This window comes from Sorex fumeus, unplaced genomic scaffold (genome assembly GCF_029834395.1).
Source record: "Sorex fumeus unplaced genomic scaffold, SorFum_2.1 ptg000095l, whole genome shotgun sequence".
Taxonomy (NCBI): domain Eukaryota; kingdom Metazoa; phylum Chordata; class Mammalia; order Eulipotyphla; family Soricidae; genus Sorex; species Sorex fumeus.
Genome location: NW_026606152.1, coordinates 12,881,375 through 12,899,023, shown reverse-complemented (window position 1 = coordinate 12,899,023; position 17,649 = coordinate 12,881,375). Strand labels below are relative to the sequence as shown.

The window sequence follows — 17,649 nt, the reverse complement described above, 5'->3', positions numbered from 1 at the left end:
CAGGTGGAGGATCAGCACCCTTTCGCCCCTGGGGTGGCCCGGCGACAGTAACCTACTGTGTGGTATGGACCCATTTCTCCCAAAAGCCACTAGGTTTCGAGATTTGTTTTTGAGTTTCTGGAATCATGGCCGTTAAGCAGCTTGATCAGGAGCCAGAGAGGCTGTTCATAGGCAGCGAATCAGGGTCTTGTTGGGATGGGGAGGAAAGGGCCAGCTGCACCCCCATCCTGTGAGGCCCAATGTGACTCGTCATTGTGGGCACAATCCTGACTGTCCAGTGGCCTCTGGAGGATGATGGCCACCGGGCTGCCAGGGGGAACAGGCCAAGGCATGAAACCTATTCCCACCTGGGGTGGACCATTGCCTGTAACTTACTACAGGAACTGGGCGCATTTCTGCCAAAAGTCATTGGGTTTCGAGATTTGTTTCTGAGTCTCTGGGACCATAGCCGTTAAGCAGTTCAATCAGGAACCAGAGAGGCCATGCTTCCAATTATATAGCTGAGCCAGAGGTGGTTTGTGGGTGTGTCTCCCACATACCTAACTTTTGGCCATTTACTTTCTTGGTAAACTTTGCCCCAAGTTTTCGGGGTCTGGCTAAAGGCACAGCAGCAATTTGGGGGTATCTGAAAGTCGGAAGTCGCCATCAGGCTGCTGATGCACTCACCTCACAGGTACAGATTGACCTGCTGGTGGCAACATACCCCCTTGTGTTCATTTTTTATTTCATAACTAATAACTTCAAGTCTTGCAACTATTATTAGGACTGACTTTATTTGAAGCATACATAACCATTTTCATTTTTTTCTGACATGATTTTTGAGAATATGCTTACTCATTTATCACGTTGTGTTGTGTGTTGTAGTTGTTTTATAATTTGGGGAGGATATTATTGCTCAGAGACCACTCCCAGTAACTCATGTCACTGGACTGGGCTGGGCAGTTTGATCCTGAGACCCTTTGAGGAGAGGAACCATCAGTGTTACCCTGGGAGTACTCCAGATAAACTCCTGGCGATGCTCAGAGCCAGCGATGCTCAGAGCCAGTGATGCTGGGGACCAAACCTCAGGTGTCACGTGCATGCGGCATGTGCGCTAGCCCTGTGAGTCATCTTTCTTGCACGGGTTCTTTTATGTTCTACTTCTGTTTGCCATCCCGTACTCTTCACTTCATGGCTTTGTTCTGTGGACATAGAATCAGTGTGGTGATGGAATAGCTCAGATAACTGGAACACTTCTGTCACTGCCCTTACCTGCGGAGATCACGGAGCGAGATAAATGCTCTTGAAATGGAAATTGAAGTGAAAAAAAAAAAGCATTATCAGACAAGTGTGAGAACACAGTATATAAGGTGGCGAGGTGACCCAGCTCAGGGTGTGGGCCCCCTCTGGGCTTCATTGCTTACTCTTTTTATTCCTGCTGTACTTAGGATCCAGGAAGAGTCCCCAGCATGGAGTAGGTGCTTATGAAATGTTTAAAGTGGTGATTATATGTTTGTAGGAAGTTTCAGAGTGGCTTAAAATGGAGCAACTCTGGCATGATTCTCTGGTCATGAAAAGATGGAGTAGAAAAGGTGGCAGTGACCAGCCCAGCTCTCCTGGAACTACTCCTGATTCGGGAGATTGGCTGGCATAAAGATCAGAGCACTACCTACCCATCTTCCGATGCCTGAGCAATTTTCTTTTTGAATTGCTTTTGTATTCAAATATTCTCATTTTTATGAAACTTATCATCCCATTCTTCAGATTTAAAGAAGAGAATTTTTGGGGGGTGGTGGTGATGCAGTTTGGGCCATTCCCAGCAATGCTCAGGGTTTCTCCTGACTCTTTGCACTCAGGAATCAATCCTGGCAGTGTGTAGGGAACCACCTGGGATGCTGGGGATTGAGCAAGGGTTGACTGTGCAAGGGAAGTGTCCTACCCACTGTACTATTGCTCCAGCTCCAGAATAAGAGAAGGTTTTTACAGTTAAAATTGCCCCTTTGGTATCAGATGCCTCCCTCATGGATGGCTTGTGAATGGTCTAGCTAGTGTGTTTGGTGATGTGACCATGGGATGGGTACCCTCTCCCAGGTAGAGTTACTAAGACAGAATTATCCAGGAGATGGAGTGAAAATGGAATCCATTTCCTCATAAGATGGAATAGAGACAGACACAATAAAACGTGTCTGTGTTCTTGTGTTATGGACAATTTTTTGCGAGAGCACAGCAAATAGGGTGTTTGCCTTGCACGTGGCTGGGTCGGCCGTCCTGAGTTTGATTCCTTGTCCTTCGATTCCTCTGTCCCTCTCAGAGAGCCCGGCAAGCTACCAAGAGTATCTCGCTTGCACGGCAAAGCCTGGCAAGCTACCTGTGACATATTTGATGTGCCAAACACAGTAACAAGTCTCACAATGTTACTGGGCCCACTCGAGCAAATCCATGAATAACGGGAGGACAGTGACAGTTTCTGTTGACTTCATTAACTGCTAAATTAAGTTTTTTTGTTTGTTTCTAGGCTGTGGTTCATGAATCTGAGGGATTGTTGGGGTACATTTATTGTGATTTTTTTCAACGAGCAGATAAACCACATCAGGTAATTATTATTTTGTTTACAAACTGGTTTCTCTAGAAGCTAATTTGAATTAGTGTGAGTTTTACAGAAATTCACTTTCACCATTTCCTAATATTTAGAGGGAGTTACTAATAGTTATGAAAACATGAATGTGAAATTTGGATAGAATTTAAAACTAGTGAAGGATGTGGCTTAGATCTGTAGTTGTCTTTTTTTTCGTCTGAGTGATAATGGTAGTAGGAATGCACGTCACATCTTTCATTGTTCTCCTTCCCCTTTTGAAGTGGGCACTAACAATAAAGCTAGAGGCCAGAAGGATTAGGTTACTTGTCCACAGTCACAGAGAGAAATGTGGGGCTTGAACCTAAACTTTCTGACTAGAGATCCGGCTTGTAATGACTTTCGGTACTTCACAATGGCCCTAGTTTAAAATTACAGAATATCCATAGGAAAACCTCACCAACCACCGATTTGCTTCTTTTCTTTTCTTTTTAGAAAAAAAAGCATATTTATTTATTTTTTCCATTTTTAAAAATTATAATCACAGTGATATACATAGTTACAAAGTTGTTCATGATTGGGATTTCAGTTATATAATGTCTCCAACACCTGTCCCTTCACCAGTGAACTTTTCTCACCACCAATGGTCCCAGTTTCCCTGTGGGATATGTGATGTTCACTTTCTTTAGCTATATTCCACATTTGCTGGCCAATCAGCTTAAGCATTAAGTATTTTGGGGCAATTGAAAGGGACTTGCAAGAGTTTGGGTTCTAACAGGATAATGGTACCTATTATTGAACACCTTGCCACAGTTTTCAAAGCCCTTTAGTGGATGTGAGTTTATGAGGTATAGGGCGCTGCTCTGGGACTTGACAAGGTGGAGATGATGAGATTGCTAGCAGCAAACCCCTTTCTAGAACGATTTGTCTGTATGCATGTGTTTTGCATGCAGGATGCGTGGGTTTGATCCTGGGCTCCACAGGGTCTCCCGATCACCCACAGGGGTGACCCCCGAGCATAGAGCTGGGCACCGAGCACAGAGTGCCTTAGTAGCATCACTGCAGTGCCAGGTGTGGCCCTGAAACAAACAAAACCCCACCCTCAAAGCCCCCAACACTCCTGAACAAAACCAAGATGGTTTGCCACTACGTGCTATGGTGGGATCACCCTGCTTGGTCCCTGAACTGAAGCTCTGTCTCTGCAGTCAGCCTGGCCGGGATGGAGGTTGTTGGGCCTGACTTTGTGTTCTTGGGGGAAAAAAACCCAAAACCAAAACACATTACCATGCTTCCAAGTCCCATTTGCTGCTTTCTCATCTGCAAAATGTGGTGGTCCTCTCGAAGAGCAGGTGATGAAGGCGGCAATGAGGGATGTCGCAGTCTTTGCTGTCTGGACTGTGTGACAATCCTACTTCGCTGCATGGACAGTGGATGTGGAAAGTGTCTCCTGGCCCATGGCACATCTCCTGGGAAGGTCATGGCCAGTTGGAGTGCCACTTCCCCCTGGCTGTGCACCTGGGCTGTGCTGCATCTGTGGCTGCAAGAACTCAGTCCATGTTTTGGGAGTGAATAAATGAGTGACCTTAAGCTGACTATGTTGTTTTTAGAAAAATGAGCAAAGCAGGAAGTGTTTAGATGACCTAATACTTCTGTTTTCTGATTCTGAAAGGATTGTCATTTTACAATTCGTGGGGGCAGAGTCAAGGAAGACGGCGAGTATCAGCTGCCAGTCGTAGTTCTGATGTTGAACCTTCCCCATTCCTCAAGGAATTCGCCAACGCTCTTGACTCCCGGGATGATGGAAAATCTCTTTCATGAAATGGGACATGCCATGCACTCTATGCTCGGCCGAACCCGCTACCAGCATGTCACTGGTGAGTCAGGGGGCAGCGACTGCAATGTGTATCTGTGTGGGATGGGATAGGAAGTGTGTGTGTATGTAATATGTGCATATGTGTAACGGGACGTAACGTGTGTATCACATTATATGTGTGCCTTACATGTCTGTGTATAATGTACATTTGTATATGTGTATAAATTATAGGTTTCTCTGGAATGTATGCAATGTTGGTGTGTGTAGGATGTGTGTATATTGAGTATAAATGCATGTATGTGTGCAAGTATGTATGTGTATATGTAATGTGTATAATGAGTGTACACTGTATATGTAATTTATGTATAATGTATTTCTGTAAGTATATTTTCATGTATGTGTAGTGTTTGCAATGTGTATAATGTGCATTTAATATGTGCGTGTTAACATGATACTAGATGTATAATGTGTATACAGTATGTATATTATGGGAATATAATATGTGTATAATTTTGTGCAGTGTGTATAATATGTGGGAATAAAGTGCGTAATGTATGTATGTGTTGATATGGGTGAGGCATGTATGTCTAATTGTGTGACGTGTGTATAATAAAATATAATGTATATGTGCATAATAATGTGTATGCCTTTAATATATTTCACAGAATTAGTGAAAAACAGAATGAAGTTCTCTAAGGGAAATCAGTTGGAAAGTGTAATAAAACATTTTGAAACAGTATAATCACTTTCCCCCAGTCTTACATTCTTGCTTTGTTACTTTTTCCTGCCTTCCTGTAGCATATTTGTTGCTATTATGGACTTTCTTCCTAGTTATTTCATCTCTGAGATTTTCTTTGAATGATTGCTCAAATTATTGCTTTTTCTTGGTTCAGCTTGATGTTCAGCCTTTCACTCTCCCATCCCTTGGCTTGTTGCCCGTACGCGTGGCTGCCTGGCTGTGGTATTGGCACGTCTCCGCCGGGGACTGTGGTGCTCAGGCGCTCTGCCACAGTGCTCACTGAGCTCACACACTCCTAGGGGCTCACCTTCTGACCAAGCAGCTGATGCATTTTCCTAGTTGTGGTCCTAAGACTTGACTGCCCATAGCAGTGGGCCCAAACATGGCGTGTGCCTCAGCGCTGACAAAGAGCAGAGCTGCCAGCATCGCCCTGCACACATTGGGACCTCGGGATTCGAATGGACGACCATAGGGTTGCTGAGCCAGGCTCCGGGCCCCTGGCTGCTCCTCTGACTCTGTCTTTTCAGATTTAGATCACCTGGTAAACAGTTGACTTTAGTTAATAACATTTACTAACTAGATATATGCACATGGTTTTGTGTGAGGTGAAGGTTTTTGAAAAGATTGTAATGAGTGACAAAACAGCATGAAAAGTTCTTGTGAGCTTCTCTCTCTCTCTCTCAAAAAAAGTTCTTGTGAGTTAGTTGGTTCATGTATTTTGAGTTAGAAACACTGCATTTCCACTTTGAGGATTTGACTTTCTTGCAAAAACTTAATCAGTGGGTAAAGCAAACTACTGTTAAAACAAATGAAAGGGGAAGGTATTTACTGGTAGAAATTCAGTGAATTAAATGCAAAATAAATGCACTATAAAGGAATGTTTTAATTTGGATCTCAGGTATAGCCCAGCATGACTAAAGAGAGATTTGTTTTCCAAGAGAGTGGGCACTATGTTATAAGGGGTTCTACCAGCTGTGCAAATATTTTGTTTTACTTTTGATATATCGTAAAATATTCTGGATTATCATAAATATTTCTGCAAATATGTGTAATAGTTTTATAGAAGTAAAATATTGGTTTAACAAATCAAAGCTTATCATAGTTCATCAGAAATACAAATAATTTTTTTTCAGAGTTCATAAGTGGTGAGGTAATCTGTTGATTTTATTGATGACAACTCTTTCTCCATCCCTCATTTCAGGGACCAGGTGCCCCACTGACTTTGCTGAGGTTCCTTCCATTCTGATGGAGTACTTTGCAAATGACTACCGAGTGGTGAGCCAGTTTGCTCGACATTATCAAACGGGGCAGGTAGGGAGAATGAATATTGTCTGAATGAATGAATGAATGAATGAATATTGCTCTTTGCTCGGTTTATGATATGTTGGATAATTTTGAACTCTTGTGCTTTTTCAGAACTTTGTCACCTCTCTCACTCCATGAATCTGTTTAATGGTTTATTTTTCCTTTGCTTTTGTCCACATCATCTCCACCCCACTCCCCTTTTTGGAGCCAGGTTATAGACCCTGAGTCACAACGTAGAGTTGTGTGTTGAAAGATATTATGTCTTCTGGAGGCACCCTGAGGACAGTACTTGGTTCCTGCTTTCCAAGGAGAAAATAAACTCCCGGGAAGAGGCCCACCAAGCTGTCACTCTTCAAGCAAAACTCTCTTCCCTTGATTGAGCTCTTGATAAATGTTCTCTTTTATCTGTCTGGACTTGAACACTCTGCAGTACTTATTTCCCCAAGATGATGAGTGTTTCTCTGGATTGCTGAATTTGAAAATTCTTTTATCTTGACGTTCTGATTTAGTTAATGCATTGTCATATTAATGACGTTTAAATTCTCTTAAGTAGGATGGAAATGATAGGTACTTTGCAGCAAGTTAACTCTTAAGTGTAACTGTTGCAGGATACTGTCCACTTGTTTGGAAAACGGGTTCTTTCCTTTCTCTTAGAACTTGGATTACGTCAAAGCACCTTAATTAGTATTTTTCTTTTCCCTTAAATTGCAGTCTCCCTGGGTTCAGGTTTAAGGTTATATTCATCTTTAAATTCTTAGCAGTTAGATTCATTCAGAGCATTTGCAAAACACTAAAAGAAATGAAATGAATGAGTAAATGAAATAAGAAGAGATACAGATTGCTTTGTGATTTTTTTTCTAGTTTTCTCCAGATACATAATATGATTCGATCATGTCTCTCTCTCTCTCTCTCTCTTTAAATTTTATTTTATTTATTTGATAGTACAACTGTAAATTAATGTATAAGTTTCTAGATAACTGGTCTGAGTCTTCAACATAGTTTATTTTGGTTATTAGATAAAAATTAGAGCGTTTTTCCCACCCTTTAACCTGTAGAGAATTTCTCTGGGGACTGTGTAGATTCAGCCAATAACATAAAACACATTAATATCTCACAGCATAATCTATCAGTAGCTCCACATTTTGGGGCCTGGGAATAATGAAATTCTTCCTTTTGTAATTACCCCCCAGCTGACTCCAAGGCTGGGATGTGTTGGAGCAAAGCTTCCCACATGTAAAAAGACACCATAAAAGAAAGATCAAAGAATCCAGTAAGTGCTGGAGGAACTCAGTCTTGGGAAAAAAATAGGCAAAGGGGCATAGCAGCCTTATTCCATTTCATTAAAAATATTTATTGAGGAAGAAAAGAAAGAAAAATATTCTTGAGGATGCACTAAGAACTTATAGATTCTTCAGTTGGTAATTAGTGAGTTTTATTCTGTACCTGGTACTGTTCTCAAAATCTTAGAGACAGTGCAAGATAAATAAGATATTCAGAGTCCATGATCTTCCAGTTTCAAGGTACCCGGCCAGGTTATTCTAGCCAGAAGGGAAAGCCCAGGCAGAAGCACGGAGAAATCCTTACCAATGGCGGGAACTGCTAGAGGAGGAAGGTCTGGAAGGATGAAAGGCTACTCTAGAATCGCTTCCAGTTGCCGTGCTCTTCTGCCCCAGTCCCTCTCTTAATCCCAGCTCACTTACTAGACGACCTTCTGTGACAGAGGGTTTTCTTCACTCCGTTTTGACTGGGCTGAGCACTTAGGAGTTTTTTCTACTCTGGTCACAGCAGCTCATGTAAACTCTCTTCGGCCCATTTTCTCATTCAGAAATCAAAAATCACAAATCATCCTGTTAATCGTCGATTGCCTCGAGCAGGCCCCAGTAACGTCTCCTTCATCCTAGCCCTGAGATTATATTCAAGGCTCTTTAGGAGAATGAGACCCATCATTGTTACTGGTATTTGGCATATTTGGTACGACACAGGGAGTTTGCCAGACTCTGCCGTGTGGGCAGGCTACATTCGGTAGCCTGCCAGTTTGTCCAAAGTAGGAATGAGATAATAAGATGTTAAATAATAGGATGTGACTTTGTCCCTCTGCCAGTACCTTCATGTGTGCGGAGAGTGGTCTCAGCATGGTGGTGGCTGGTCCTGGAGGTCTTTGGCTGCTGGAGCCCTGGTCGGGGCGGGGAGGAAAGCTCAACCCGTTCCCCTCCAAGGGGCCCCTTTCTCATTAGTCTTTGACAATTGGTTTCATGGGTTCCACCCTTGAACTTGTGGCCTTGCCCTGCAGCCTGTGGAGGGAATTTGTGTAAACCTGTGGTCAGGCAGCCATTAGGGCCAGAACTGAGGAATTGGCAGCGGGGGATTGGGAGATGAAGAGCTCAGGAGACTTCCTTGCAAGCACTTGAGGCTGGTTAGATAAAAGGGATTAGGGTGGGGGAAAGTGAAAAGAGAGTTCTGGAAGAGGGCCACGTTTGAGGAGAGACGACGCCCTAAATCTTTAGATAGATCCATAAACATCACTGCTCTCTTTTTAAAATTATTTTATTTTTTAAATTAATTGATCATCATGAACTTGTGGCCTTCTCATGAAGTTACAGAGTTATTCGTGATTGGGTTTCAGGCATACCGTGTTTCAGTACCAGTCACTTCATCAGTGTCCACTTCTCTCTACCAGTGCCCACCTGTCTGCTTCTATGAGAGGCTCTCTCTCTCTCCATCTCTCTCTCTTTCTCTCCATCTCTCTCTCCTTTCATCTCTATCCATCTCACTTTCTCTGTCTCTTTCTGCCTCTATCTCTCTCTATGTGATATATATAAATATATATATAAATTTTTTGCACTGTGGTTTATATTAATATTACTATTCTGAGGGCATTAGATGTACAAGTCAAATTAGTAGTATAAGAGTCAAAACAATCATGGAGATACATGGGAATAATAAAGACGGCATATGGATGGTCTAAAATTCACCATAGATTGCAAACCACAATGCCCAAATGGAAGGGAGGGAAGAAGGGAGGAAGTGGAAGAGAGAGAGAGGGAGGAGACAGGAGAGGTAGAGAGAAGAGAGGAAAGAGGAGGGAGAGAGCAGGAGGCAGGGAGGGAGAAAGGGAGAGGAAATGTACCTGCCATAGAGGCAAGCTGAGGGGTGGGGGTGGGGGGTGATGGGAGGAAAACTGTGGACATTGGTGCTGGGAAATGTACAGTGGTGGAGGGATGGGTATTGGAACACTGTATGACTGAAACCTCATCATGAACAGTTTTATAAGGGTCTATCTCATAGTGATTCAATTTAAAAACAATTTAAAAATTAAAAAAATTCACCACAGATACTAAGTTCACTTCTAAAAATCCAGACATTCTTTCAGAATAATCAGAGAACAAAGGATGTGTGTGTGGGGAGAGAGAGAGAGAGAGAGAAAGAGAGAGAGAGAGAGAGAGAGAAAGAGAAAGAGAAGGGGGAAGGGAGGGGAGGGGTAGAAAGGAGAGGGGAGGGGAGGAGAGGAGAGAAAGGTTTTGGGGTAATACGCAGAGGTATCCAGAGCTTAGTCCTGGCTCTGCATTTTGGAATCCCTCCTGGCGGGGCTGAGAAGACCATATGGAATGCTGGGAATCAAACTTGGGTTGGCCATGTGCAAGGCAGAGTGCCCTACCCACTCACTGTATTATTGCTCCAGCCCTAAAACAGTTCTTGTTTTGATTCTACATTCTTTGTTGAGAAAAACCAATTTTGAAAGTTTCAGGAAAACAGTGATGACATTGTAAACTTTGCTTTAGGGTCTGGGGAGATAGTACAGGACTAGGATGCTTGATTCCTGTTAGATCCCTGGCCCTGTGTGGCCCCTCTCTACTCCCCTGTCCCCCCACCCCAGGTGTGGGCCTGTCAGGAAATGCACCAATTTAGGACAATTCACCCAGAATTGTCCCACCACCCCTGAGTCCTGCTTTAGGAGCCCCCAACCCACAAGAAAATTAAATTAGTTCAAAGTGGATGAAACTAGATGACATAGAAAAAGTAGTAAGGTACTTCCAACTATTTCATGTTTCATACTTAGCCAGACACAGTCTGTAGGGAATTGAAAACAATTTTTCCATCCACAGAGGTTGGAAAAAGTGCCAGAAGGCAAGAGATGTGTAAGTGCTGTGAGCTTTACTAAGGACTTGCCTCTTCTTGTCAGCAATTAAGATTCCAAGTGCTTGTTTTCATTTGAAGGGCAGTTCAAGCCTTAGGGACAAGGTTTAATTCTCTAAAATGTAAAATCTTTGTAAATAACATGACATTAAATCCTGTAAGAAGAATGATGTGGTGACATCATTTTGCTCCGTTTTCCTAACATTTTGCTTAACAGAAAAGACTTTTTGTTGTTGTCATTTTTAATTTTTATTCCTCACACAGTATATTCCAGAGAGCTCTCAGAATTTTATAGTATCCCACTGTCTTCTCTCAACTGGAGCATAGCAACGCTATGAATTCCTCGTGGCAGAGGAATTAGGAGTATGCTTCTCAGATTCACAGATGCCATATACCTGTCAGAGATAACAAGTAACAGAGTGTCATTGGGGGGTATCAAACTGCTGCCACATCAAAGCCAAAAGGAAGTTCACTGTAATTTTTCTTCAAATTAAAGGCATAAGTATAGATGAAATAGTGTCTTGGTAGGTGTTTTGTGAAAAAAGTCCCTGGATGTTACGCCAACTGAATGTAGTGTGAATCACCAGTCGGATGGAGGTACTTCATTTGGTTATGGGTGGCATTAGGAGACCCCCAGCATCAGAAACCCCGAAGACGGTCTCTCTTACTGATTCCACCTGTGCCACCCTCCCAGGGTGCTCTCAGTGAGCACAGAGCCATCTCTAGGTAGCCTATAACTCCTAAATGCTTTCCTGCTTAAATATTTTGGGCTGCCTTTTATTTTTAGTTGGATATGTAACAATTACTATCTTAATCTTTTTTGGGAAGGGGTTGGAGCACCCTGCAGAGCTCAGGGCTTACGCCTGGCTCTGCTCTCAGGGAGCACTCCTGGCAGTGCTCAGAGAGTGAACCATGAAGAATAAGCATTGTAGCCCCTGTACACCTTTATGCTCCTTCTCCATCATTTTAAGGGGTGCTATTCAGTGGCATTTAAGTGCATTCTCAATTTGGTAGTATCTTCACCACTAGCTACCTATTTCTGTTCATCTTGAAAAATGAAAACTATCCACCAGAGTGGGGAGGGATAAAGAAAAAAATGAAAACTATCCACCAGAGTGGGGAAGGATAAAGAAAAAAAAGACTTTATTCACTAAACGACTTTTTTTGGTTGATGTTTTATTAAACAGTTTTTTTTTCTTTTTGGGTTACACCCGGCGATGCTCAGGGGTTACTCCTGGCTCATGCACTCAGGAATTACTCCTGGCGGTGCTTGGGGGACCATATGGGATGCCGGGAATCGAACCTGGGTTGGCCATGTTGGCTGTGTGCAAGGCAAACGCCCCACCCGCTGTGCTATCGCTCCAGCCCCTAAATAGTTTTTTTTTTAAATTGAATCACTTGAGATACACAGCTGCAAAGTTGTTCATGATTGAGTATTCATAAGTTTTAGATGGATTTCAAAAATATACACACTGCATGCTTCTACCTTACATTCCTAAATTTCTGTCTCTTTCAGAGTGGCTTTTTCCTGTAACTTTATATGAGGGAATTACCTTAGTTTCTAGTAGACCAAGTACTCGATTTCCTACCTAAAAGAAACCTTGTGGTTAGGGGCTGGAGAGATAGTAGGGCCAGGAGTCACCCAGCATTGCTGGGCGTGTCCCCAAAAGAAAAATAGCAACAACAACAAAAAACTTGTAAGTGGATAGTTGTATTTTCCCAAATTTTTGTATTTAATTTGTGCTTGTCTTAGCAGTGGTTCTCAGTTTACCATATCCTCAACATTTTATACTGTCAGAAATTTTAATTTCACCAGTTTTATGGTTCTAAAATGAATGCTGTTGTGCCCTTAACTGGGCACGACAGAATTCCCGGATAAATTTTAAGGTTGTACATATTTTTATGTTTACATAGTTGGTTTGTTTTCCTCTTGATCAGATACTGTTTTTTCTCCTGTTCATTTTCTGTTTGACAGTTCTTTTTCATATTGATTTATCTTCATTCTTGATGTTAGCATAGTCCTTTGTTGGCATATTCTCTCTGTTCATGACTTGTCTATTCTCTGTAATATCTTTGGATGGATTTAATTCCATTATAATATTGTTGAATTTTGTAGTTTTATAGTTTCAGAGCGTTGTTTGTTTTTATTTGGAGCCTCCTCTGGCAGTGCTCAGGGTTAACGTCTGGCTCTGTGCTCAGTTATCATTTCTGGTGGGGCTCAGGGGACCATGTGTATGTGTTACTGGAGATCAAACCTGGGTCACCTGTACAAGACAGGCAACCTACCCACTTTACTATCTCTCCAGCCCCTAGTTTCAGTTTTTCAAGATGAATGAAAATATGTGACTAGATAGTGGTGATGGAACCACCTCCACTGAATGGTACCTGTAAAAATGATTAGGATCAGGACCAGAGGTCAAGATGCTTGCCTTGCACAAGTCTGACTGATCAAGATTTGGTCTCTGGCATCACATATGGTGCCTTGAGTTCTGCTCAGAGGACCTCTTGAGTGCAAAGCCAGGAGTAAGTTCTGAGCACCAATAGGAATAGTCCAATCTCCCCTACTCTCCCCCAAAGATGTTAAGTATTATGTTACTTTTATCCAACCGAAAATAAATGACATCTTAAAATATTTAAGCAAGGAAGTCTTTATTGTTAATGTTTTTGAAAAATTACATTGAATTAGGGTTTATTTCTCTCTCTCTCTCTCTCTCTCTCTCTCTCTCTCTGTGTGTGTGTGTGTGTGTGTGTGATGTATGGGGTGTGGGTGTAGAACTCAGTACCTTAGACATGCAGAATGTCAGCATCTCTCCACTGGTGGGTCAGGGTCCCTTCCACTTGCTTCCCTTCACTTCAGTTTTTTTCATCTCTAATCATTTGTTAGTCCCTTACTATGGTTCTTTGTTTTGTTTGTGTTTGTTTTTGAAGGGGACCACAGCAGCCAGGTAGTGTTCAGGGCTTATTCTTTCCTTTGCACTCAGGTCCTGGTAGGACTCAGGGGCAAAGAGTTGTACTGGTGATCGAACGGGTAACTCATGACTCTGCCCTCAGGAATCACTCCTGGCAATGCTTAAGGAACATATGGGATGTTAGGGATCAAACCCAGATTTGCCACATGTAAGGCAAGTGCCCTACCCACAGTACTGTCTCTCCAGCCCATACTTTATATATAATTTTTTATATCATCACCTAATATTGCATTTCAACAGTTATTTTTGTGTATGTTTTGGTCTTTCTATTGATCTATTCAACTGGTAAATTTATATTAAACGTTAAGTCAAACTTGTATTCCATAATTAATCAGCTTTAATCTTATTTTAAAGTTCTATTTTGGCTTCAGTTTTCTAAAATTTTATATATAGAGAAATGTTCTCACTTGTGTAAGTTTTAGAGATTGGCTTGTAAATTTCATTGTCCTTTAGGTTTTTGCTAAGTATGCACCATTACATAAATAATTTGCTGAGTACTCCTTTTTCTTTTCCTTTAAATATTTTTTATAAAATCATAATATTCTGTTCCTTGAAACTTTGACAGAATTCATCTATAAAACCATCCAGGGTCTATTATTTTCTCTTTGGGAAGATTTTTTTAAATGACTGATTCCTTAATAGTCACAGGAGTCTTTGGGCTTTCTTTTTTTCTTGAGCTTTGCTAACTTGTAATTTTTTAGAAATGTATCCATCCATTTAATCAGCATTCTCAAGTATATTGCAGTAAGTTATTCATAATATTCTTTTTGTCCTTCAAATCCTGTTCAGTTGGTAGTTAATGTCCTTTTCATTCCTAATATTTTTCTTTCATTACTGTCTGGATTAATCTTTTTTTTTTTAGTGAAACACCACGTGGTATAGTTGTTGACCTTACAAGTTTTTTTTTTTGGGCTTTTTGGGTCACACCTGGCGATACCCAGGGGTTACTCCTGGCTCATGCATTCAGGAATTGCTCCTGGCGGTGCTCAGGGGACCATATGGGATGCTGGGAATTGAACGTGTGTTGCCCATGTTGGCTGTGTGCAAGGCAAACGCCCTACCCGCTGTGCAGCCCACCTTACAAGTTTTTGTACTTGGGTTTTGGTCATACAAAGATCGAGCACCAATTCCTCCACCAGTGCTCATTCTCCACCACCAATGGTCCCAGTAACCCTCCCACTCCCATACCCCCATCCCATCCCACCTCTGTGGCAGGGCATTCCCTTTTGTTCTTTCTCTCGTTCTGGATGCTAAGGTTTGCAAGAGAGGCATTGATTGGCAAACATGTTCGGTCTATAGTTTATGTTCAGCATGCTTCTCCCATCCTGGGAGAATCCTCCCAATACCCTTTGCTTAGTATTCCCTTCTCCGTTTGAGCTGCCCTTTTCCATAGCATGTGCAGTTGGCCTTCACGCCATGGAGTCAACCTCCTGTAACTTACCTCAACAATTCTAGGATGTTGATCTCCTATTTTGTTATTTTATATTCCCCAGATGAATGCAACCTTTCTATTTCTGTCCCTCTCTTTCTGACTCATTTTACTCAGCATGATACTTTCCATGTAGTACCATTTGTATGTAAATTTCATGACTTCATCTTTTCTAACAGCTGAATAGTACTCCATTGTATAGATGTACCAAAATTTCCTTAACCAGTCATCTGTTCTCGGGCACTCAGATTTTTTTTCCAAATTTTGGCTATTGTGAACTCTGCAGCAATGAACTTGAAGTGAAAATGTCACTTCGGTTATACTTTTTTGCCTCTCCAGGAAATATTCCCAGGACTGGTATTGCTGGATCAAATGGGAGCTCAATTTCTAATGTTTTGAGAATCGTCTGTACTGTTTTCCAAAAGGGCTGGACCAGTCAGCATTCCCACCAGCAGTGAAGAAGAGTCCCTTTCTCACCACATCCGCACCAACATTGGTTGCCCCTGTTCTTTTGGATGTAAGCCAGTCTCTGTGGTGTGAGGTGGTATCTCATTGTTGTTTTGATCTGCATCTCCCTGATGATTAGCGACGTAGAGCATTTTCTCCTGTGCCTTTTAGCCATTCGGATTTCTTCTTGGAGAAAGTTTCTATTCATTTCATTACTGCATTTTTTGATGGAGTTGGATGTTTTCTTCTTGTGGAGTTCAACCAGTGCTTTGTATATCCTTGATATCAACCCCTTATCCGATGGGTATTGGGTGAATATTCTTTCTCATTCTGTAGAGTGTCTTTGTATTCTGGTCACCATATCTCTTGAGGTACAGAAGCTTCTTAATTTAAGATAGTCCCATTTGCTTCTCTCTGTTTCCACTTGGTTGGTCAGTGGAGCATCGTCTTTGAAGATGCCATCAGCCTCAATATCCTGGAGGGTTTTGCTGACCTTGTCTTCGATGTATCTTATGGATTTTGGCCTGATGTTGGGATCTTTAATCTATTTTGATCTGACTTGTGTGCATGGTGTTAGGTCGAGGTCTAAGCCCATTTTTTTTGCATGTGGTTGTCCAGTTATGCCAGCACCATTTGTTGAAGAGGCTTTCCTTGCTCCACTTCACTTTTCTTGTTCCTTTATCAAAGACTAGATGTTCATACATTTGAGGTTTGTGTAGGGATATCCCAACCTGTTCCATTGGTCTGTGGCCCTGACTTTGTTCCAGTACCATGCTGTTTTAATTATTACCGCTTTGTAGTAGAGTTTGAGAAGAGTCTTTTGGAGAGAGTAATGCTTCCCCATGTCTTTTTCCCAAGAATTGCTTTGGCTATTCGTGGGCATTTGTTGTTCCATATGAATTTCAGGAGTGCTTGATCTATTTCTTTGAAGAATTTCATGGGTATCCTTTTAGGGATCACATTAAATCTGTATAATGCTTTGGGGAGTATTGTCATTTTGACTGTCTGGATTAATCTTGACAGGAGTTTGTGTTTCCTAATTTTTTCAAGTGAGCAGTTTGTCTTTGTTTAGCCTATTTGTTGGTCTTTTTTTTTTATTTGTTTCGGTTTTACTGTTATCCTTTGTGTTTTCCTTACATTTTTTAATATTTAATCTAGTTCTTATGCTTAGCAAGTTAAGTTCCATTATTATCACAAAAGTTGACATGAGTTGTTCAAAAGTATTGTCTAAAAATTTCAAACCCATGCAAGAGATTTCCTCATTTTTCCTATAACCTAATAAATTCTTTAGGAATGCAATATCTAATGAATTCTTCTCATTTATTCTTCGTAGTTGGTTGATAAATTATGGAACTTTTTGCGTTCAAGTACACTGACTATTTTCTAGTTGGGGTTCTGTTTCATTAGAATCTTTTAAAGTCAGCTTTCTTGTGGTACTGTTTAAAATCTTTGTAATGAATTTTTTGATAGCACAACTTTGAAATGTATTTAGTTCTCCATTGGTGTAATGTTATCTCTGGTGTTATCCACTGGTGTTATCTCCCATTATTCATTTAAAAAATTATTAAAACTTCTTTGGGGCTGGAGAGATAGCACAGTGGGTAGGGAGCTTGCGTTGGGTGTGACTGACACATATTCAATTCCTGGTTCATATTGTCTCTTGAGCCCCGCCAGGAGTGATCCCTGAGCACAGATCCAGAGTAATTTCTGAGCACTACTGGTATTGAGCCCCAACCAAAACCCCATAAAACTTTATTTGCTTAGATAAATATTAACCTAACAGCAAAGTTGAGGAAAAAGTGCTGAGATTTCCCATATAGCTCCTGCCTCCAATCATGTGCAGATGCCCCCCACCCATTACCCAGATCTCCCCCCGAGTTGGACGTTTGTTGGAACCTGTGAAACTCCCCGTCACAGCATAATCACCCAGAGCCCAGAGTGCTGGCTAGTAGGGCTCACTCTGAGTGTCGTAGATGATGAGCCTAAACCAATGTGTAACAGCACGGGTCCATTGTTATGAAAGCAAGCCCAGTCTTTTCACTGTCCTGTAGATCATTAATTTTGCTCTGTGTTGTGAGAATATTAACTTCAAAGTACAGAGTAGCACTCTCTCCTCCTAAGAAGTTGGGTTCAGTCTTCATGATGCCTCCTGTTTTACAGCTTCTTGGTGGTGATTTTGTGGCCCCTCATTGCATTCCCTGTCACCAAATGTATAAATTTTTGAGAGAAACTATTTTTTGTGTCATTTTGAAATTTTTTTTG

The 17,649-nt window shown here is 41.6% G+C and overlaps 1 protein-coding gene across 1 annotated transcript in view; it reads left to right on the top strand.

Moving 5' to 3' along the window:
- MIPEP (mitochondrial intermediate peptidase) overlaps positions 1-17,649 on the top strand; it is a 190,390-nt gene that overhangs the window by 58,378 nt on the left and 114,363 nt on the right. Inside the window, exons 12-14 of the mRNA XM_056132761.1 lie at positions 2,495-2,572; positions 4,221-4,425; positions 6,305-6,414. Of these exons, the coding sequence (XP_055988736.1) occupies positions 2,495-2,572; positions 4,221-4,425; positions 6,305-6,414 (393 nt within the window). The remainder of the gene's footprint in view (positions 1-2,494; positions 2,573-4,220; positions 4,426-6,304; positions 6,415-17,649) is intronic.